The sequence below is a fragment of the Salmo salar genome, chromosome ssa09, assembly GCF_905237065.1.
Source record: "Salmo salar chromosome ssa09, Ssal_v3.1, whole genome shotgun sequence".
NCBI lineage: Eukaryota > Metazoa > Chordata > Actinopteri > Salmoniformes > Salmonidae > Salmo > Salmo salar.
In genome coordinates, this window is record NC_059450.1 from 70,087,668 (window position 1) to 70,112,246 (window position 24,579).

The 24,579-nt window shown below is 44.6% G+C and overlaps 1 protein-coding gene across 8 annotated transcripts in view; it reads right to left on the bottom strand.

The window, feature by feature from the left end:
• LOC106611741 (disks large homolog 3) overlaps positions 1-24,579 on the bottom strand; it is a 134,428-nt gene that overhangs the window by 47,786 nt on the left and 62,063 nt on the right. For all 8 annotated transcript variants that reach the window (XM_014212268.2, XM_014212269.2, XM_014212271.2 and 5 more), the window contains one exon: positions 2,264-2,317. In XM_014212268.2, the coding sequence (XP_014067743.1) occupies positions 2,264-2,317 (54 nt within the window). The remainder of the gene's footprint in view (positions 1-2,263; positions 2,318-24,579) is intronic.

The following is a 24,579-nucleotide window of genomic DNA, read 5'->3' on the forward strand; positions in this document are numbered from 1 at the left end:
CAAAGGAGCATAGGGGGTTTAAAGGATGTGTGTGTGTGTGTGTGTGTGTGTGTGTGTGTGTGTGTGTGTGTGTGTGTGTGTGTGTGTGTGTGTGTGTGTGTGTGTGTGTGTGTGTGTCTCAGTCACCAGATCTCAACCCAATTGAACACTTATGGGAGATTCTGGAGCGGCGCCTGAGACGGGGTTTTCCACCACCACCACCAACAAAACATCAAATGATGGAATTTCTTGTGGAAGATTAGTGTCGCATCCCTCAAATAGAGTCCCAGACACTTGTAGAATCTATGCCAAGCTGCATTGAAGCAGTTCTGTGTCGTTGTGGCCCAATGCCCTATTAAGACTCTTTATGTTGGTGTTTCCTTTATTATGGCTGTTACAGTGCCTTCAGAAAGTATTCATACCCCTTGACTTATTCCACATTTTGTTGTGTTACAGCCTGAATTCAAAATGAATTAAATAATGTTTTTTTCTCTCACCCATCAACACACAATAACCGATACTGACACATTCATCAAGCTCTGTCACAGGAGGTTGGTGGCACCGTAATTGAGGAGGACGGGCTCATAGTAATGGCTGGAACGGAACAAATAGAACGCTATCAAACTCATCAAACATGGTTTCTATGTGTTTGATACCATATACTTGAAAATATGAAGAGTGGTAGTAGTATTGTGTTGTATTGGATTTGCCCTAAACATTACACTTTATATGTTGTTGATCCACAGTTTTCTCCTATCACAGCCATTAAACTCTGTCACTGTTTTAAAGTCACCACTGGCCTCATGGTGAAATCCGGAACTTATTTAGGCTTGCCATAACAAAGGGGTTGAAAAATTATTAACTCAAGACATTTCAACTTTTAACAAATTTGTAAACATTTCAACAAACATAATTCCACTTTGACATTATGGGGTATTGTGTGTCGGCCATAGACAAAACAATCTCAAATTAATCAATTTTAAATTCAGGCTGTAACACAACACAACGTGGAAAAGGTCAAGGGGTGTGAATACTTTCTGAAGGCCCTGTACCTGTACATAAAACATAGCATTGCTGGTTTGGGCTATTATATCCATATTTTTACAATGAACACAAAAATATGATATTTAAATATGTTGCATTATCATACTAAATGCATAACTGCATCATATTCATGCTGTAGGGACAGTGTCAATAGAAATCATGAAATAGATCCACATGGTGAACACAGCAGGATGCTGCAACTGTGAGACACATCCATTTACAAAGAGAGAAAAACAGAATATATACTCCATCCACACAGAGAGACAACAGAATATATACTCCATCCACACAGAGAGACAACAGAATATATACTCCATCCACACAGAGAGACCACAGAATATATACTCCATCCACACAGAGAGACCACAGAATATATACTCCATCCACACAGAGAGACAACAGAATATATACTCCATCCACACAGAGAGACAACAGAATATATACTCCATCCACACAGAGAGACAACAGAATATATACTCCATCCACACAGAGAGACAACAGAATATATACTCCATCCACACAGAGAGACCACAGAATATATACTCCATCCACACAGAGCGACCACAGAATATATACTCCATCCACACAGAGAGACAACAGAATATATACTCCATCCACACAGAGAGACAACAGAATATATACTCCATCCACACAGAGAGACAACAGAATATATACTCCATCCACACAGAGAGACAACAGAATATATACTCCATCCACACAGAGAGACAACAGAATAGATACTCCATCCACACAGAGAGACAACAGAATATATACTCCATCCACACAGAGAGACAACAGAATAGATACTCCATCCACACAGAGAGACAACAGAATATATACTCCATCCACACAGAGAGACAACAGAATATATACTCCATCCACACAGACCGGCAAAAGAATATATACTCCATCCACACAGAGAGACAACAGAATAGATACTCCATCCACACAGAGAGACAACAGAATATATACTCCATCCACACAGAGAGACAACAGAATAGATACTCCATCCACACAGAGAGACAACAGAATATATACTCCATCCACACAGAGAGACAACAGAATATATACTCCATCCACACAGACCGGCAAAAGAATAGACACTCCATCCACACAGAGAGACAACATAATATATATTCCATCCACAAAGAGAGACAACAGAATATATACTCCATCCACACAGAGAGACAACAGAATAGATACTCCATCCACACAGAGAGACAACAGAATAGATACTTACATAAGGGCCTGCATCCAGTGAGTCTGCGTTGACGATGACGGGGGGAGGGTTCGCCTGCAAAGATAGAGGAAGAGATACAACATTACCTCAGTGTGTGTGTGTGGCAGCTAGGAGCCAGTAAGTGAATGCCATGGGAACAGTCGTTGTGTGTGTCTCGCTGGGGATGGGTGGATGATGGCTACAGTAGGTGTGAGGACTGAGAATGAGGAGCGGGGAAAACAGACCAGTGGTGTTATTATTGCCTGCTTCCTGTGTTAGACTCCATTTGAACAAACTGTGTGTGTGTTGGGACCATTGGGCCATCACCTAGGATATCACAATCACCTCGTCCTGTCCGCTACTTTCACTACCTGTTCTAGATCGCTGGAAATGACAACTTGAAGTCTGGCATCCAACACCACATCTATGTTTTGATGGCCTCCCATAACGCAGACGACGCTGGGCCAATTGTGCGCCGTCCTATGGGAATGAACCCGGGTCTGTAGTAACGCCTCTAGCACTGCGATTTCTTCCAGGGAAGTCCAGATGTTTAAGTTATTAGTTATTCTGAAACACGTCAATTCTGGTCTTCATTTCGACAGTTCGTTGCAAAAGTAAATCTAGCTCTTTTTGCCCCTAGTAGTTCAACTCTATCATTGACATCATGATGTTTACATCATCTCAAGCGAGGGGTTCGGTATGAAATACACTCCCTTCTAGATGTACACTCCCTTCGTAACAAGAAATAAATGACAACGGTGGTCAACTCGTATTTTTTCCTAATGGCTATGAGTGAATTGTGGTGCAGTCCGTTAAGAAAAGTTGGCTCATAGTTCAATGGTTACGAATTCTAATCCCACATGGGCTAGTTATATATTTTGTCTCTCAAATCCTTAATTGACAATATTCATCCCGTGCCCACAAACTTCTAATTCTGAAAAGTGAACGCATACCTGTTGTAGATTTTTATACAGTACCCACGACCAATCTGTCAAAAAAAGAGCTACTGCGTAAATACTGCAGTGCAGGTTGGATTGAATTGAGACCCTAATATTCATTTTCAAGATGATGATTGCACTTTTCTTCCCAACACAATACCGCAATAAATGTAAATCCACACTTCAACGTTTTTTTTTTGCACGGGGGATTCCAACTTACACTGCAAGTGGCAATAGATGGCAGGAACTCGGCGCCTTACCAATGTGAGACGTATATGCTCGCGATGCACATCATTTTATTATCAGAGCATGACAGTGGAATTCTGGTAACTATGCTTTAGTGATAAGGTGTTGGGATCTAATATGTTTAACCACATCCAAAATGAATATCTATGAGCAATTCCCCCCCACCCACAACCTCTCACTTGAAAGCATTTTTTTGTTGTTGATGAGGTTGGACAAGGCTGAAATCGGAGTTGAGAGTTACCCTTTAAAGCAAATTTCCTGCAATTCTAAACATTTTGTCGTGTCTTATGTGTATTCATATAATACCAGGGGTTGAGATCTGACTGAGTTCATAAAGAAATTGTGACCCGTGGCCCGTATTGACCTCATTCTGGGTCTGGATCCGGACCGCGGTCCTCCTGTTGAATATGGCTGGTCTATAGGGTCAGTAAGACACAAAAACTTTTCCATTCCTGGATTTGATCAGAAATAAATCTCTTAGGAAGACAATCCGTCTGTTCAGGCTCCATTACGCCCCCTAGTGGCTGGCGTTCATTTCTCAACATCTCATGCATGTTGTATCAGAGGAGATGTTCTGGTCCTGTGGAGGGGGCACCAGTCAAAACAGAGTGCAGCAGAGGGCACTGCAAGGAAATGCCTGTCACGGCGGCAGTTATCAACATCATTTCTTCTTAGAAAACGTCCCCTCGCAAGGATCTGATGTGAATGTAATTCTCAGTTAAATGTTACGGAAAGACTAGCAGCTCTCAGTAGAGAAGAAGACAGAGGAGGAGCAGGACATAGCACCAGTAGACTGGACTGGACACAGAGCGTAATGGACTCTCCTGATAAGTCTGGAATGCTGGACCACTGGCTGTTCTCTCTATTGATCTGATTGAGCTGTGGGGGTAAGGGGATGATGCTGCTGTGGCAGCTAGGGGACCAAGGCTGCCTGAAGTCCAGCAGAAAGGAGCTACTGGTCCCTGACTACCTCCACATCCCCCTGCCTCCCCTCACTGTCTCCCTCCAGTATTCACACATAACCAGATTCTTGGGGCTTTTTGATGTGGAGTGACTCCTATTGATCCCCTTTGATTCTAATCTTCTTCCACCACACGATGAGCACACATGCATTCTCCATGTTTTGGCTGCGTGATGTGGCAGCCTATGGCCTGTGATATTACAAATGACCTAACTACTTAAAACGCGTCAAGGGGTCGTTGCAGCTACAGGCTGATTGCTTTCGTGGCACAGACTCTCGTTCGTTCATTTATTTCCGTAGTGTCTCTCCACCTTAGTGACGGCATCGAAGGTTCACTTGAGAGAAGTTTTGAAAAAGTTTTTCCCTTACGTACACGGCTCTTGTATTCCTACCTGGCACTTCTTTCACACAGGAGGTGCACGCACGGTGCAACACGCCAATATAACAGGTCACAGCCTGAGAGAAAAGAACCACACAATTTATTACACAGCTCGAGTTATAAATCCTTTGATGCTGGGCCATGGTATATAAATACACAGACATACAATTAGAGGTGTATGTGTGTGTATTTAAGCCTCACTCCCTTTGATTGGCATCATTCATTATCCAACATGCAAGCTGCTAAACCCCAGTTTGTCTCGTTATCGTTCCAGAGCTTCGTTATTTTATTTTCACTCGGTGACTTCTCTTATCACGCAAACGCCACTTAAGATCCAGTGTAAAAGCTACATACTGTAGACGTGACCTCTTCCTCAGATCTGCAGTATAGTTTTATGGCTCTGACGAGCTGTGACGTCCCTCACTCGGCACAAACGTCCCTCACTCGGCACAAACGTCCCTCACTCGGCACAAACGTCCCTCACTCAGCACAATCATGGCTTGTAACCTGCATATGGATGAACAGATGCTCGCGACAGTGCTTGTGTGTGCACGTCTTTCATGTACTGCACACATTTAGGCATTTCCTGTTTATCATAAAAATACAGGGCAGAAATGTTCTTATCAGACCTAAACCAAAAGGTTTAAGGTAGCAGCAGCTCCCTTTACATGCTTTTAGAAGTATGTGTGTGTGTGTTTTAGATATGCACAGTGTGCCACAGCACCATAGACTGTGGGGAGACACCCAGGCCTTTAAGAGGTCTATTCATCCCCCACAGACATAGGTCCCAGTGAACAAGCCGTCTGTAAGGTAGTGGAGAGACGGAGCCTGAGGGCCACAGTGGGGACTATTTCTGCTCTGTCACTGTACTGGACTAAGCTAGCGAACTGAATCCAGTGCCACAGCCAAGGGACCACAAAAGACAAGCACAACAGCAGGAAGAAAATAGTTTATCATAAGCAGCAGAGAGGTTACTTCCTAGCCGGCTAATCAATGATAAAAAAAAAACACTGCATGTTAAAATAATAGCACTATAAACCTCATAGGGTTTCAAGACTGTCCGTCTGAAAATAAAAATGGCATCCTTGTCTGGGATTGAAGTGGGTAATCCCAGTATCTGTATCACCCTTAACAAGCAAACAAAAAGAAAGGGGAAGATAATCTCTGCGTGTGTAATCCTAAATCCGCCATAGACTGGTGTGTTGTCTCTGAAGTGGGAGTTGGGTTGGAGGAGAAGAGGGCTGATCAGCGTGGGGCTGTGGGGCCAGGGCAGCAGCATGGGGCCGTGGGGCCAGGGCAACAGCGTGGGGCCGTGGGGCCAGGGCAACAGCGTGGGCCTGGCCGCACACAGCTTTATGACATAGATACAGTAGCAGACAGCTTGTTCTTTCTGCTGGGACTAAGAGAGCCCTGGACAGGCCACGTCCATGAGAGAGAGAGGCTTACACAGTCTGATCTCTAGGCTCACAGAGGTCAAGATAAACACACATTTACAATACCAGGGTACAGTGCTGTGTGTGTGTGTGTGTGTGTGTGTGTGTGTGTGTGTGTGTGTGTGTGTGTGTGTGTGTGTGTATCAGGGATTGTGGGGGTTAAATGGGGATGGCTGGCGGATGAGGTGAAAGGGCAGAGGGTAACGGGAGGACGTTGGTTAAAAAGGTTGGCGACCGTCCAAATGTGGTATAAGGGTGTGACTGAGCTGCATGGGGGGAATTAACCAAATCTGGATAAAATTATCATAAAATCCCTTAATTTCCTTTTAATTCAAACAGTAATCATTAAGTGCTGTTTTCCCAGCCATCTGTCGCTGTTCACTTTTGTCCACCTGCAGCTCAGGACTCAGGGCAGGCTTGGAGAGGACACACACATATAAAGACACACCCTGCTCAGGCTGCTCTCCCAACAGGACTGACTGTACAACCATTACAACCAACCAATCCCAAATGACCAACATACCAGACAAAAACACTCATGTCTATCTGTATACATCCATCTGTTCACGTTAGTGTCCTCCAAATTGTTATCTATTGATTTATTGATCCATCCCTCCCTCCCTCCCTCCCTCCCTCCCTCCCTCCCTCCCTCCCTCCCTCCCTCCCTCCCTCCCTCCCTCCCTCTCCTCCTCCCTCCCTCCCTCCCTCATTCCTTCCTTCCTTCCTTCCTTCCTTCCTTCCTTCCTTCCTTCCCTCTCTCTCTCCCTCCCTCCCTCCCTCCCCCTCCCTCCCTCCCTCCCTCCCTCCCTCCCTCCCTCCCTCCCTCCCTCCCTCCCTCCCTATTTTCATCCATCCATCATCCCTCGTTCCATCCCTCCCTCCCTCCCTCCCTCCCTCCCTCCCTCCCTCCCTCCCTCCCTCCCTCCCTCCCTCCCTCCCTCCCTCCCTCCCTCCCTCCCTCCCTCCCTCCCTCCCCCTCCCTCCCTCCCTCCCTCCTTCCTTCCTTTCATCCGTTCATCCATCTATTAATCTATGATTCTTGTTTCCTCATGTATTATCTCAAAACAGCACTGCACCTTACAGCACTGAGTTGGCTCGGGACTGCAAAGCTACAAAGACTCCCACTAAACCTTGGCAAGCGTAGGGCACAGGCTTCGTCCAAATTGTTAAATAATCAATGTGTTCCCATGACAACCCGTGCTCGCCCCGCATTGGCTGCGTGGCCCGCTTAGCTGCCTCTCCCTGGTTCACCTCTCAGGACGCTGACTGCAGCTTATGTGTCTCTGTCACACATGCGTGGCCATGGGCTCAGCATCAGCTTGGCTGGCCTACCTGCACACTGCCTGTCTGTCCACATCGCGTTAGGACTATAGCTACAATCCTCCCCCTGCAATGAATGAATGAAACAGCAGAGGGGCCAGCAGGAATGGTCTGACTTGGGGAGAGACTGTCAGTTATGTTGGTTACACATCTCTACTAAATACTGCCAATCAGAGCCCACATGCCCAGACGCCCTCTGTCTCCACTACCTAGCTAGAGTACAACTTCAAAAAAAATCCTCTTTTGTGAATGAAGTGTGAGGCTACTCCTTTAAATTGTTCATCTGATTCCTTCCCGATTTTTCATTACAGTTACGATTCATTCTCTGAATAATTACATGAAAATACCTATTAATTTCATATAAACTCCATGTGAATACCAGTGAAAACAGTATCATAAAATAAAGTACAAACAATATTAGCCTATATATGATGATGTCATATGTTGGCACTGCAATAGATATTGAGGCCACGCCTCAAATGAAATCCAAGCTCCTCCTCTTGCAGCAGTATTTCTATGGTGTTTTTAACTCCTTGAGTTCCCTGGGGTACAGGAGGGTTCGGCATGAGCATAGCAACAAGATGCTGACAAGACAATAACCCTCAGTTCCTTAGCAGACATCTCCATCCTCCTTTACAGAGCACACTGATACTGTATGGCAGCCCTGTACGGCAGCCTAATGGCAACATCCCAGTGAAATATGACAGTGCCTCTGATCCCTTACAGGGTAATGGAGGCTGTTCTGTCTGAAGATATGTGTACCATTAGGAGATGCTTTCCCTCTGCCTTCACTCATTCGTGCTGATTACTAATATATAGACATTGTGTGCCCAAGACCAATAGAGTCAATCTTAACCTTCCCTACAGTACCTAGTAGGCTTGGGCGGTATCCAGATTGTCATACCTTCATACCGACCTTGTGCCATACCGTGATATTCTGTAATACCGGCACTGAACACAAGGGGTGCTGTTTTCAAACCTCACTAACACTATGTAATCTAATGTTTAGTAATGCTAACAAGTACATTAAAATAGTGAAAAAATTATGAAACTATACTGAATATATTCATGTCACAAATAATTGATTAAAACACACTGTTTTGCATTGAAGGTCTACAGTAGCCTCAACAGCACTCTGTAGGGTAGCACCATGCTGTAGCCAGAGGACAGCTAGTTTCCGTCCTCCTCTGAGTACATTGACTTCAATACAAAACCTATGAGACTCGTAATTCCATAGTCTTACTCAGTAATTATGACAACTTCCAGAGGACATCCTCCAACCTATCAGAGCTCTTGCAGCATGAACTGACATGTTGTCCACCCAATCAAAGGATCAGAGAATGAAACTAGCAGTGAAAGCATAAGCTACAGCTAGCAAGAACTGCAGTATTTAAAATGTGGTGAGTAGTTGACTCAAAGAGAGAGAAAGACAATAGTTTAACAGTTTTGAACAAATACATTTCATTAAAAATAAAGGAGAAGCAAGAGAGAGAAAGAGCTAGCTATATTTCATTTCCCCCCTTTCACTTAGCTAGCAAATGCAGCTAGCTAACTAGTTTAGCCTACTCACCCGGCTGAAACAGAGAGGGATGCTATGTTAGCTAGCTGGCTATGGCTATCCAACACTGGAACTCTTCCAAGTCAAGGTAATCTTTTGGTTTTATTAATTTATTGCCACAGGGGCCCACCGGTTTAACTGCTAAACTGCGTGCTAACTGTACACTGTACTGCATGATTGTAGAGGGTTTACTAATGCGTTAGTTCTATTAGCTATGTTGTTGACTTGACGGTAGCTAATATGGTGACAACGATGTAAGTGGTGTGTAGCGGTTATGATATGAAGGTTTGGCTTGGAAAGGTTTTTCGCCTGGTCACAGACCAACAGCTGATGCATTGTGCACTGAAGTCCACAAGCAAAGGGAAAAGGTGAGCGGATGCAAGAAGCAATTATACAATGATCTAGCTGCTATGAAAGTGAACTGTGTTTGCATGTGATCAAGGGTGTATTCATTCCGCCAATTCTGTTGAAAAAATATCTTAAACAGTTGCAAACGGAACATACCTGAATTTGACCAATATATTGTTTGAACTGTTGGACTAATGACTACACCTTAGATCAGCTAGATGCAAGCAAGATTGTGCACGGTGGTATTGAATGTGTCAATGTCTGTCACCTTGATTACTCAAATTTATCTCGACCTGTGCACCTATGTTGTAAACTTTCATTCATAGGCTAGGTTGTAGCAACCTCATGATGGGTATAGGGAAAACGTTTGTATCATGTAGTAAGTAGCCTAAACCTATCATTTTACATTGAGCTGGGTGAATGGAATATGAATGACAGTCATCCAATATGCTGTAATAGAAATAATGCTGTGCTCAGAAAAAAAAAAAAAATCCCTCATCTTAAACAGCCCCGACCACCACTGGTATACAAGTAACAACAAAATGCTACTCACAGTATTCTGCATGCACAAAACAAATATTAGCCAGCAAGGCTCTTGATCCAGAAGGGGATTGTCTGCTGTTACCAAGTGAATGCTTGATTTTGGAAGAAGCTAACCACTTAGCAAATAAAATGCCCAACTGCAGAGCATTTAGCACATTTGAAACAGTTAACTTAATAGTTCTAAGATATCTAGCAGGAAAACATATAGTAGTGAACTCCATACTGTAATTAGATCACCAGGCGCATGCTGCACAACAGTGAGTGACAAGGCTCCGGTCTCTTGTCGTTGTGTGCTTGTAAACAAACACCATGTGACACGTGACTGGGGACCACCATGAGCTTCATAATGATGTGACACGTGACTGGGGACCACCATGAGCTTCATAATGATGTGACACGTGACTGGGGACCACCATGATTTTGTATTGCCCAAGTTGATTGCAGGTATTTCCTTAAAAAGTAATCAAATGTATTAAAACATTTAAAATAAATAGCTTGAAGGTATTGAAAAACCATCCCGTGGCTATTTCCAAATACCCTGGTATCCGGTATATCCTGTATACCGCTCAAGCCTAGTACCTACTGATGTTTACAAAGGTCACACCTGTTGCTGACAGGTGTATAAAATCAAGCACACAGCCATGCAATCTCCATAGACAAACATTGGCAGTAGAATGGCCTTACTGAAGAGCTCAGTGACTTTCACTGTGGCACCGTCATAGGATGCCACCTTTCCACCAAGTCAGTTCGAAAAATGTCTGCCCTGCTAGAGTTGCCCCGGTCAACTGTGAAGTGGTAGGCCACACAAGCTCACAGAACGGGACCACTGAGTGCTAGAGCTCGTAGCGCGTAAAAATCGTCTCTCCTCAGTTGGGACCGCCGAGTTCCAAACTTCCTCTGTAAGAAAAGTAACCACAAGAACTGTTAGTCGTGAGCTTCCTGAAATAGGTTTCCATGGCCGAACTGCCACACACAAGCCTAAGATCACCATGCGCAATGCCAAGTGGTGTGAAGCTCAGTGCTATTGGACTCTGGAGCAGTGGAAACACGTTCTCTGGAGTGATGAATCACACTTCACCATCTGGCAGTCTGACGGACGAATCTGGGTTTGGTGGATACCAGGAGAACACTACCTGCCCCAATGCATAGTGCCAACTGTAAAGTTTGATGGAGGAGGAATAATGGTCTGGGGCTGTTTTTCATGCTAGGCCCCTTAATTCCAGTGAAGGGAAATATTAACGCTACAGCATACAATGACATTCTAGACGATACTGTGCTTCCAACTTTGTTGAAACCGTTTAGGGAAGGCCCTTTCCTGGTTCAGCATGACAATGCCGTGCATAAAGCGAGGTCCATACAGAAATGGTTTGTCGAGATCGGTGTGGAACAACTTGACTGGCCTGCACAGAGCCCTGACCTCAACCCCACCGAACACCCTTGGGATGATTTGGAAGCCCGACTGTAGGCCATACCTAATCGCCCAACATCAGTGCCTGACCTCAGTGCCCGACCTCACTAATGCTTTTGTGGCTGAATGTAAGAAATTCCCTGCAGCAATGTTCCAACATCTAGTGCAAAGCCTTCCCCAGAAGACTGGAGGCTGTTAAAGCAGCAAAGGGGGGACCACTCCATATTAATGACCATGATTTTGGAATTAGATGTTCGACAAGCAGGTGTCCACATACTTTTGGTCATGTAGCGTATCAATACAACATCATCTACAATTACTTGTCTCTGTGAGCTGGTCAGTGTGTTGTAAGCCGTGTTGGGTTTGTGTGTTTTCTGCAGAAGGTGGGATGAGAGGCACAGTCAGTCGGTCGGTGGTGCCTCATCTGTTCCTCGGGCCTTCATTGGCCTCTCGTGTGCCACGCTGCAGTGCAATCAATACCTATTCAATTACCATGCACCCAACATCTTATTCACGCTGAGCTGAGGCCCCGCTCACTATCGGAAGGACCAGGGGAGAGGAGGAGGGAAGGAGAGGAGAGGAGAGAAGGAGATAGGAGGGAGAGAAGGAGGAAGGGAGCGAGAGAAGGAGAGAAAGAGCGAGAGAAGAGACAGACGGATGGACAGTATATAGAACCTGCTCTTGTTGAACCTTAGTGTTGTATTCTCCATTAGTGTTCCATTCTCTCTTAGTGTTCCATTCTCCCCTTAGTGTTCCATTCTCCCCTTAGTGTTCCATTCTCCCCTTAGTGTTCCATTCTCCCCTTAGCGTTCCATTCTCTCTAAGTGTTCCATTCTCCCTTAGTGTTCCATTTTCCCTAAGTATTCCATTCTCCCTAAGTGTTCCATTCTCCCCGTAGCATTCCATTCTCCCTTAGTGTTCCATTCTCCCTAAGTGTTCCATTCCCCCTTATTGTTCCATTCTCCCTTAGTGTTCCATTCTCCCTAAGTGTTACATTCCCCCTTATTGTTCCATTCTCCCTTAGTGTTCCATTCTCCCTAAGTGTTACATTCCCCCTTATTGTTCCATTCTCCCTTAGTGTTCCATTCTCCCTAAGTGTTACATTCCCCCTTATTGTTCCATTCTCCCTTAGTGTTGGAGAGCCAGTAGGAGTCACTATTTTCTATGGTCCAATAAACGGGTGTCCTGACTCTCTGTGGTCACTAAAGATCTCATGGCACTTATCGTAGGAGTAGGGATGTTAACCCCGGTGTCCTGGCTAAATTCCCAATCTGGCCCTCATACCATCATGGTCACCTAATCATACCTAGCTTCCAATTGGCTCATTTCTCGCCCCTCCTCACCCCTGTAACTATTCCACAGGTTTTTGCTGTAAATGAGAATGTGTTCTCAGTCAACTAACCTGGTAAAATACTGTATATGTATTTATTTTTAAACAAGGAAATGAATTACTTCACTCATAAAGCAGGTCTATTAAACAACATGGTTTGCATGGGAAGAACAGATTTGATGCGAATGATTGGGCATTGTGACACGCAAACAGGCATGATGCTCTTTCGCTTTCTCACAGAGTGAGAACAACACGCACACACAGTCAGAGTTTTAGGAAAGGATAATTAATAGGCGGTCACAGCTGTCAGCAGCAGTCCCTCCTCATCTTGATGTAATATCACTAAAGTGTGCTCAGGCTTAGCTTCCTGTTTGGTCACGGTGAACGGCTCCAAATGAGCCTCAGAGAGGTGGCTAGTCTGACCTTCAGCCCAGCAGACACAGCCACACTCTGAAATGGTATTACTTATCACGGGCCCCCCACACTTCACCACTCCCAGTGGATGCTTCAGAATTCATGATCCTGTTATTACGTGGTAATCAAGTTGGGGCATGGGAATGTGTGTCTGATGACTCCATGTACTGTGTCTAGGCTGGTATATAGAGTAGGTGTGTATATGAATGGACTGTGTGTGTGTGTGTGTGTGTGTGTGTGTGTGTGTGTGTGTGTGTGTGTGTGTGTGTGTGTGTGTGTGTGTGTGTGTGTGTGTGTGTACTAAGCCTTACATCTGAGTGTGTGTTTGGGTGTGTCAAATCAAATCAAACCCAATCCTTTTTGCCACATGCTTGGTAAACAACAGGTGCTTACTGACGGGCCCATCCCAACAATGCAGTGTATGTATGCGTGAATGTGTATGTGTTGATGCGTTCATGTAAGCTCATATTTAAACGTGTGTTGTATTGTGGTTGTCCCTGTGTTGTAATAGGGTTGTCCATGTGTTGTAATAGGGTTGTCCATGTGTTGTAATAGGGTTGTCCATGTCTTGTAATAGGGTTGTCCATGTGTTGTATTGTGGTTGTCTATGTGTTGTCAGTGTTTATTTCGTGGGATGCCCAGGGCAGTGGCAGCTGCTGCCTGGTCTGTGGATTACGCTGTGTGGTAAGAGAATCAGCAGAATCTGGGTTAATAATTTAATCTACCCCCCCCACACCTCCCTGTCCGCCTGATGCCTCTGGTGCCAGGTGACCCACCGCCATCCGTCCACACTACTCTAATCATTTCCACTCGCTATTACACGGAACCTGTCGGAATTGGCACACTATTCCCTATGTAGTGCACTACTTTTGACCACAGCCGGACTGCAACAGGCTGTGTCACTCCTTGATTGACGGGTTGCTTACAATGACCACAAAAAGGATGTGCGTCATTACATCGTTACGGGAAATTATGACAAATAAATCGAATTAATACACATTATTATTGCTAGAAATTCGGAGAGAACGGTGGATGACCTTTCAAATCCATTAACATGGCCCACTGATCTGGAGGGGAGAAAACGTGTCATATGTACGCATCATCCTCAGTATGCTTGGTATGATCCCGCCCCCACTGCGCCGTCTACATCAGAGGTCTCTGCAGATTGCTAGCTCGCAGGCAGCCCTCTCTCGGCTGGTTGCTACCCCTTGTTGCTAAGCTGAGAGCAACACGTGTTCCTCTGTGCTGTTTGGGATTCTGCCTGTACTGAGTGAGAGCCAGCGACAGTGTACAGCCCTACACTGCCATTTTGAAGCTATCTGATGATTATAGTGTTATAATATTGTTTTGCCATCCATAGTCAATTACATTACCAAATAAAGGACTTTGTGTTCTGGTCATTGAACATAGTCCCTTTACGCGGGCTGTTTCTCTGGGATGCTAAGTGTCTCGTGATGTTATAGCCTTATTTTGGCAGCTTATTTTGGCACCACAGTGTGACCTTTGACCTTTGATTGTGTTGGTGTGCTGCTTTCGGGGCATTAGCCGAGCTGACAGCTACCAAGCCATCCCTGCCTGAGCACCAACATACACAGTACCACCTATTTAAACACAAAAACACCCTTGGCTCCAAAAAAACCCCACCAAAACAAATGATTCATTCGTTTCTTTAAAAAAAGACCATCATTTGAATCATTAAGCTGAACCTGCGAGCCATGGGGAGATGGGGAGGGAAACAGAGAGAGGCAGTTGTTCGGTAGGGAGAAGTACACTGTACAGGAGAGGCTAAAAGGTGCTGCATGGTCAATCTGAAGTCTGCACTGGCCGTGCAGCATTTACGGTGATACAGCCTCTGCAGAAGTCAAGGCATTCATACTTCTTGCGCTTCGCGGAGCAGCGCAGAGCTGTTGTGAAGGAAGTTGTCAAGGAAGTGAGTTTGTGTTTATACAGGACCTCCCGCCCCCACCTACTGTCAACCAATCAAAGCTAAACGCATTGTTACAAAATTTGGGAGGCGCACGGCGATGCGGTACAGGGCTCAAATTGGCTTCTGTATGCTTCCGGAGGCGCCGCGATTGCGTTACACCCTCCATACGGAGCTTCCAACCACATTTCCAGATTAAACATAAATTGGTCGGCACATACACCACAGATCCCCCTTGAAGAGCCACTGTTAAAACAACCAACGCCGATGACAGAGCCACCTATGACCCTGGCCAGGATAGAGAGAGGATGGAGGGGCTGGTCCCAGGCAGTTCCCCGTGGTACTAGAAACAGCCCAGCAGCCCTCTTCCCCATCCCCTTCCTCCCCTCCAGTCATCATGGCCCACAGAGCTCAGCAGGTCGACTGTGGAACACCCACACGCTGCTCCATTCACCGCCTGCCCTCCCGGGCTCTGCCCGCGTTCACTTTGGCTGGCAAAGAGTGTAGGTGTTGAAAGTGATGAAGAATTACAGTAAAGTAGGACAATGGCGAGGCAACAAAAAGTGTGACACTACTTTCTACTGCGCAATTATGAATACATTCATGAGCACGTTTGTCCATATGCTGGTGTATTTACTGCCAAATGAAAGGGCGGTGAAAAAAGAAATGTCCTTTTGTTTCAAACGTTTGCATTACTTTGGGGATTGCCAAGCCAATCTGCCTCCTGTTGAGGTTCCAGACTTCCCTGTCTCTTCTTCTCCTGTAGAACACCTCAGGTTGGATCACGACACACAGGCTTCATGGAAGACCGTGTCACAGCACAGATCAGAGCACACTCAGAGCAGACATCATTTGGGCATGGACCCATGACACAAACACTGATCAGAGCAGACAGACAAGAGGCTTAAAAGTTGGAACATTTCAGCATCTAGGCCTCAGATCTGATAATAAGGCATTTGTTCATAGAGTCCTTCAGTCAGACCAAGGGAAACGACATTGGAGCATGGGGCAAAAGTAAAACATTCAAATTCAATAATATTCTATGCTTTAAATCAAGATTTTAATATACACTGAGTGTACAAAAAATGTGGAATATAGACTGGCCAGGGGAATGCAGGTGAAAGCTATGATCCCTTATTGATGTCGCTTGTTAAATCCACTTCAATCAGTGGAGATGAAGGGGAGAAGACAGGTTAAATAAGGAATTTTAAGCCTTGAGACAATTGAGATATGGATTGTGTATGTATGCCAGTCAGAGGGTGAAGGGGCAAGACAAAAGATTGAAGTGCCTTTGAACGGGGTCGGGTAGTAGGTGCCAGGAGCACCGGTTTCAGTGTGTCAAGAACTGCAACGAGGCTGAGTTTTTCACGCTCAACAGTTTCCCGGGTGTATCAAGAATGATCCAGCCAACTTGACACAACCGTGGGAAGCATTGGAGCCAGCATCCCTGTGGAACGCTTTTGACACCTTGTAGGGTCCACGCCCCGACGAACTGAGGCTGTTCTGAGGGCAAAAGGGGGTGCAACTCATTATAAGTAAGGTGGTCCTAATGTTTGGTACACTCAGTGTACATACAAGAAGGTTACGATAAACAAGATCATTCCTTTAAGTGTGCTAAGATCAAAGAAGCTTATCGTGGTAATTTAATATCTCCCATGAAGCAACTATGTGGTAATTACATACGGTACATGACTCCAGCTGCTCATCGCTACCTAGTTCTCTCTTGAGGACGCTTAGAGGAGAGAGGAATAAGTGGATGTTTATAATTCTTTATATTGGCACAACACAGAGGAGGGTCGTGACCTAAACATGAATAAAAATACTTTGGTGTATTCAATTGGAGTAGAAACATAATATGGATCTGTTATAACAGACATGAAAAGATGGCTAATACTATACTCCCTATGGCCATTCTAGCTGGGATGAGAGTTTTCATCTCCTGGGCTCAAGAGAGAGCAATCTGGCGCTGCGGTGTCGTTGGCTTCGTTTTGATAATGCGCTGTAAATAGCAGCGCAACCACATGTAACCATGGCATTACCTGGTCAGCCTGCCTAGCGGAAACAGCATTCACGGGAGATGACATTCCAGGGTTCAAAGTGCACGGCCTGATATTGCATCATTCCTCTCACTTCCAAGCTCCCCCCCCCTCCTTCCACCCTCTTCTCTCTCTCTCTCTCTCTCTCTCTCGGCCCATCCGCCCATCCCTGCCAGGCACGTCATCAGGCTCAGAGATATTCCAATGAGCATATGCCTCGCTTGGATTTGTCTGATTACATCATTTGAATTTTAAATGGGGAATATTAATCCACATGAGCCCATATTGGGTTTTCTAAACTGTCTGATCATGATCTGCAGCCTCTCCAGCAGCCTATTCACAGCAAGGCTCTGGGGCTCGGCTGCCTGGAAGACCTCTCTGTGTTACACAAGTGGTACGCTAGGTAACACAGGAGAGGAGAGGAGAGGGAAGCAGCACCACGACTAGAACCAGAATGGCTCCTCATTCCTCCACTATCTGCCTCTACCTAAAACAGCATCCTTCTCTGCCTGTGCAATAGTAGTGGGAGCCTATAGGATTTATACTCTACATCTTCATTTTACATGTTTGTGAAATATATTTTTATATGAAAACATGTATGTGTGTGTACTAGCTACATGTACTCCATATCTAAAGTGGCATGAAAACATATTTCGCTAAAAAGGCCCTTTGCCCTGCTGCATGCTTGCCTGCCTTACTGCCTGCCTACCTTACTGCCTGTCTGTCTGCCTGCCTGCATTACTGCCTGCCTACTTGCCTGCCTTACTGCCTGCCTGCCTGCCTTAATGCCTGTCTGTCTGCCTGTCTTACTGCCTGCCTTACTGCCTGTCTGCCTACCTTACTGCCTGCCTAACTTACTACCTGTCTGTTTGCCTGTCTTACTACCTGTCTGTTTGCCTGTCTTACTGCCTGCCTGTCTGCCCACCTTACTCCCTATCTACTTGCCTGCCTTACTGCCTGCCTGCCTGCCTGCCTGCCTTGCTGCCTGCACGTCAACATTGCAGTCCCTCTCCATAATTAACTGAGCAGCAGAGCTTATGTACAGCTCTGGTTAAGATTGCACCATGGCAACACACTGGCTCCCCTCCTCTCCCCTCCCCTATTCTTTCTTCTCAACTCCTCTCCTCTTCCCTCTCCTCAACTCCTCTCCTCAACTCCTCTCTTCTCCTCTTCTCCTCTTCCCTCCCTCCCCCTCCCCTCCCCTCCCCTCCCCTCCGCAACTCCTATCCCCTCCCCTCAGCTCCTCTCGTCTCATCTCTCTCTCCCTTCCTCTCCTCTCCTCAAGCTCCTCCGCCCCAGCTTAAGACACCTTATGACTTCACATGTGGGAAGGCAGCGCTCAACATACTGCCTTACTGATTCTAACACAGGGATATGTACTAGGATATTATGACATTCAGTTCAACTACAAATTAGGGCCATCTCCAAGATACGGTGCTTAACATCAGTGCTTAGACATCACGCAGTTGCCCTCAGTGAATCTTTGTTTGTAAAAGGCTGGCAAGAGTGATATTGAGACACATGAATGATCAGGCCATTCAACTGATCGTTGATCATTTTCTGGGATTCATTGACACGACTATCCCTGCACATTCAGGGACCAACGCTAGGAGCCTGAGCTCTGTGACATTACCATGGGCCAATAGACAGACTGAGACGACTGAGAGAGCAGGCAACCAACCCCAGGTTCAAGCCCATCCAGCCCTGGCTTTGCTGCTCCGAGTGTAAATGTAGCGAGCAGGCTGAGGCATCTCGCTATTTCGAAGGTTTTCTTTTCCTGTTTCCCGAAGCAGCCCTTCTGAAAATAGCGATCACTAACGTCACATAATAAACGTCTCTTCTTCTTTTATTCTGTTTATGCCAGATGCAACATGAAACACAAAGCAAATATCTATTTTGTGCTTCTTCAAGCATCACAGCCCTTTCCTCACTTGTCACGAGTTTTGGGGGACTCGGGTTTCATCAGCCTGAGGTTAAAGAGTCCACAGTTGACCCTCAATACCCAACAGACAACAGGCCTATACTGCATTCACTAGTGCTGGGCACTAATATCGATAATTTGATATGATATTGATATCGTTTGAGGGATATCAGTTTATCCTTTCTGCATGCAGGAACATGACTGTTCCTGCATGCACAAAACCCTCTCAATTTAGCAAACTTAAAAGGTTAGTGTGACACTTTGGTAACTAAGCCTTTTTTTCTACTTACCCAGAGTCAGATGAACTCAAGGATACCATTTTCGATACTAGCATGCTAGTTGTTCCTGTAGACTTCCAGTCATTGTACTAACGCTAGTTAGCAATGGCTCCAGAAAATACCTTCAACTTCCTTCAAATTGCATGCAGAAACATACAAATGGTATCCATGAGTTCATCTGACTCTGGGGAAGTAGAAAAAATGAATCGCCTAAATGTCGCACTGTCCCTTTAATTGCCTGCTCATGGTGCGTTGATTGACAGCCATTGCATTCAGACTGGTTGGGTAGATCTTAGGCTCCCAGGACATTCACACCTGGTCTAATGGGCAACTAGTGAACAGTCACACAGTGGCAATGTTTTACTGAGGAGGGGAGTACGATATTGATAAAAGGAAAAATGTGACTGATCTCAATATGGACTTTCCATTCGGTGTCCATCACTAGTCCTTACGAACAGCATTCAGAATGGTTACACACCGTCTCCATGGCAAGGATTTTCCCCTGCAGTCTGTGAAATATCTGCCTCCAGAGAAAAAACTCCAAGGCTACTGCTTAAGTGAGGTTCAACTCGAGAGAGAAAAGACAGAATAAAGGTAACATTTCCACAAATTCCATCCGCATGTCACGTGCCCATGCATGCCGCACCATCCCACCATTGTATTGGTAGGAGACTCACAAAAGCCAGTGTTGGAAAGGGAGACGACATACTTGTGGTGTTTCCAGGTGGTAGTCGTGTATAAGCCCATAAAGATCTGAGGCATGGCTTTCTAGTCCAGCAAAGTCATCCCAGTCACAACTCCTCTCTGAGCTACGTCTCATTAAACTAGGTCTTTATACTAGTCACCACTCAGATAGGCAAACATACATAGAATATATATGCAGTCTCTCCTAAGACCAGCTCTTCAGACCAACTCTATAACAGTAAAAAAAGACAGTCAAATCTACACTGGGATTTACAATAATCCATGTTCACACCTCAACTACAATCCAAAACGTATTTATTTGGAGAGTGAAGCTAAAACTTTTCATTTGACTCCAGCATTTTGGATTTGAGATCATATTTTTTATATGAGGCGACAGTACATAACGTCACCTTTTATTTGAGGGTATTTTCATGCTGTTGATGCATCTCTTCCCATGTGCAGCGTAGTCACACTGAGTGCCATCCCCATAATGCATTATCCAAGCAGCCCTTCAGCCATTTGGTCTGTTGGCCTCTCCATTTTTTTCCTTCAGTTTTTCTTTATTTCTGTCATCCTCCTCCTCTGCCGTCTGTCTTTCTTATACATTGTCAGAATCCAAAGTTCCATTTCAGGGTGTCGACTAGCTACACAGTGAGGGTATGTTGCAGCAGGCTGCTTCAGCTCTGTGCTTCTGTATAATTAGCACAGCTTTTCTCTGCCATTTTAAGAGGATGTGCTCAAGCTGCCGTTTCATTAAAATACAGCCGCTATGCCTTTAAAACAATCACGTCTTTAATCTTTCAAGTCGCAACTGAATACAGCTTTTTTTTCTTTCGAAAATGAGGCCTTGACCAAATGTAATACATTAAAGGAAATGTTGAAGGTTGATCCGTAGTTGAAATACGTGAATTACTTTTGACAAATCTAACAATGAAACTGTGGATAGATCTTTCTGAACCTGCTGTTCATTGCACATCTGTTTAACATAGCGCAATTGGTCTGGAATTATTCCTGTTTTCAACGCCATTCCTGTAGTCCACGTGTCTCTGCAAAATCAGTCAGCTCCTAAAGGGATGGACACAGTACAAGCACCATATAGCCACATATAGATGCATATGTTTGTCTGCCACTGCATTCTCCCTCCATCCCTCTCCTCCCCAGTGAAAAGACAGGATGAGTGAGAGGGTGACTGACGTTATCCAAGCATTTGTCTATGCTAGAGCACAGACCACATAATATCCTTTAACAGGCCCTTGGTTCATTATCAGTCATTATTGCCTAGTGGATATATACTGTGTCTACCCATTGACCTTAATGTGCTCAAGATAGTGTCTCTCTCCCCTCCTCTCTCTCCCTCCTCTCTCTCTCTCTCCCCCTCCTCTCTCTCCCCTCCTCTCTCTCCCCTCCTCTCTCTCTCTCTGGGAAATGGAGACAGATATCCCAGCCTAGAGACAGAGAGGGCGAGAGAGATAAAGACAGAAAGAGAGAGCACAACCCAACCCGTTCCTGGTTACAAACAATACAAACAATCCCATCTTAATATCCTACGTCTCATAGCACTGTAGATGGGGTACACCGGCCTTGACATAGCTTATTCTGGATTTATTACATATCTCCCTCTGTTCATCTAGGGTGTCTGTGAATATGCCATATTTGAGTGGAGGTTGGATGTCTGTCTGTGTCTTGTCTACACTGTATGATTCTATTGTTGTCCCTCAGGTACGCAGCTCTCTCCCTCATATTTCCTTTCCTCCCCTGGATTTGCATTAGTTCTGCAGTATTGGTATATTTTACTGTGTTCATTATGACCCCTAAGACACTGTCCTGCCCAATGTCTCAGGACTACAGAGCTGTACTATGCCTACGTAATATTTCCCTGTACTGTATGGGCCTAAGTGTCATCTCTGCATCTCTCCATCCCCTGACTACTGTAGTACTGTATTTAAGATTTAACACAAGCAGAGTCTGTCCAGATTACGTGCTGGATTACCATGGTATGTTATCAAAGTTTGTAAGTAGTACATGGTCAGCAGGCAGCAGTCCAACGTTGGAGCTGGCAGGGCTCAGCGGGCCACACACAGCAAAACAATAAGAACTTCATTGGGCACTGATGTAATTGTCTTTATGCATCAGTGTAGCACCTCTGCTGCTCACTGCTATTGTGATCTTCTTCATGACTGGCGGCCGAGGCAAGGCACTCGTGGGTAATTGGGTGTGTGGTTGATTTCTAAGTATTGGAAGTATAGAGCGTTGGCACCATGACTCAGTGTAACATTATCATGCCATCTTTATACTAACAGAACAGCATCCATTTTGTAGTCATTACTTCAATGTTATGATGTTTATTGTTCAATATCAAAAAAATGTGGTCGACTGCCAATCCTCAACGTCAACCATGGATATACACTCCCCTACGTGTTTATTTGGACAGTGAAGTTGAAACTTTTAATTTGGCTCTATATTCTAGCATTTTGGATTTGAGATCAAATGTTTGATATGAGGGGACAGTACAGAATGTCACCTTTCATGTGAGGGTATTTTCATACATATCTGTTCTACCGTTTAGAAATGAAAGCACTTTCTGTACTGTATTTAGTCCCCCCAATTGAAGGTGTCATAAGAATTTGAATAAATTCACTTATAGTGTATTACATTTAGTCAAAGTATTTGGTCCCATATTCCTAGCACGCACTGACTACATAAACTTGTGACTCTACAAACTTGTTGGATGCATTTGCAGTTTGTTTTGGTTGTGCTTCGGATTATGTTGTGCCCAATAGAAATGAATGATAAATATTGTTTACCATGATTACGGATGCTACCATGATTACAGATAATCCTGAATGATTCGTGAATAATGATGAGTGAGAAAGTTACAGATGCACAAAGATCACGCCCCCAAAACATGCTAACCTCTCACCATGACAATAACAGGGGAGGTTAAGCATTTTATATCATACCCCAAAGACATGCTAACCTCTCACCATGACAATAACAGAGGAGGTTAGCATTTTATATCATACCCCCAAGACATGCTAACCTCTCACCATTACAATAACAGGGGAGGTTAGCATTTTATATCATACCCCCAAAACATGCTAACCTCTCACCATTATAATAACAGGGGAGGTTAGCATTTTATATCATACCCCCAAGACATGCTAACCTCTCACCATTACAATAACAGAGGAGGTTAGCATTTTATATCATACCCCCAAGACATGCTAACCTCTCACCATTACAATAACATAGGAGGTTAGCATTTTATATCATACCCCCAAGACATGATAACCTCTCACCATTACAATAACAGGGGAGGTTAGCATTTTATATCATACCCCCAAGACATGCTAACCTCTCACCATTACAATAACAGGGGAGGTTAGCATTTTATATCATACCCCCAAGACATGCTAACCTCTCACCATTACAATAACAGGGGAGGTTAGCATTTTATATCATACCCCCAAGACACGCTAACCTCTCACCATGACAATAACAGGGGAGGTTAGCATTTTTGGGGGGTATTATATTTATGCCTCTGTAACTTTCTCACTCATCATTATTCACAATTTGTTCAGCATACACATTCATGTAGAAGTGTTCAGAAACATATTCACAATAAAAGTGACTGCAAAATGACAATACATTATTTACCATTAATTTCTATTGGGCACAACATCATGTGAAACACAACCAAAACAAACTGCAAATTCATCCAACAAGTTTGTAGAGTCACAATTTACTCAACTTTTGACTCAATTGAGTACATCATAAGTGAAGTTCTGTACTGTTGCCTCATATCAAACATTTGATCTCAAATCCAAAATGCTAGAATATAGAGCCAAATTAAAAGTTTCAACTTCACTGTCCAAATAAACACGTAGGGGAGTGTATATCCATGGTTGACGTTGAGGATTGGCAGTCGACCACATTTTTTTGATATTGAACAATAAACATCATAACATTGAAGTAATGACTACAAAATGGATGCTGTTCTGTTAGTATAAAGATGGCATGATAATGTTACACTGAGTCATGGTGCCAACGCTCTATACTTCCAATACTTAGAAATCAACCACACACCCAATTACCCACGAGTGCCTTGCCTCGGCCGCCAGTCATGAAGAAGATCACAATAGCAGTGAGCAGCAGAGGTGCTACACTGATGCATAAAGACAATTACATCAGTGCCCAATGAAGTTCTTATTGTTTTGCTGTGTGTGGCCCGCTGAGCCCTGCCAGCTCCAACGTTGGACTGCTGCCTGCTGACCATGTACTACTTACAAACTTTGATAACATACCATGGTAATCCAGCACGTAATCTGGACAGACTCTGCTTGTGTTAAATCTTAAATACAGTACTACAGTAGTCAGGGGATGGAGAGATGCAGAGATGACACTTAGGCCCATACAGTACAGGGAAATATTACGTAGGCATAGTACAGCTCTGTAGTCCTGAGACATTGGGCAGGACAGTGTCTTAGGGGTCATAATGAACACAGTAAAATATACCAATACTGCAGAACTAATGCAAATCCAGGGGAGGAAAGGAAATATGAGGGAGAGAGCTGCGTACCTGAGGGACAACAATAGAATCATACAGTGTAGACAAG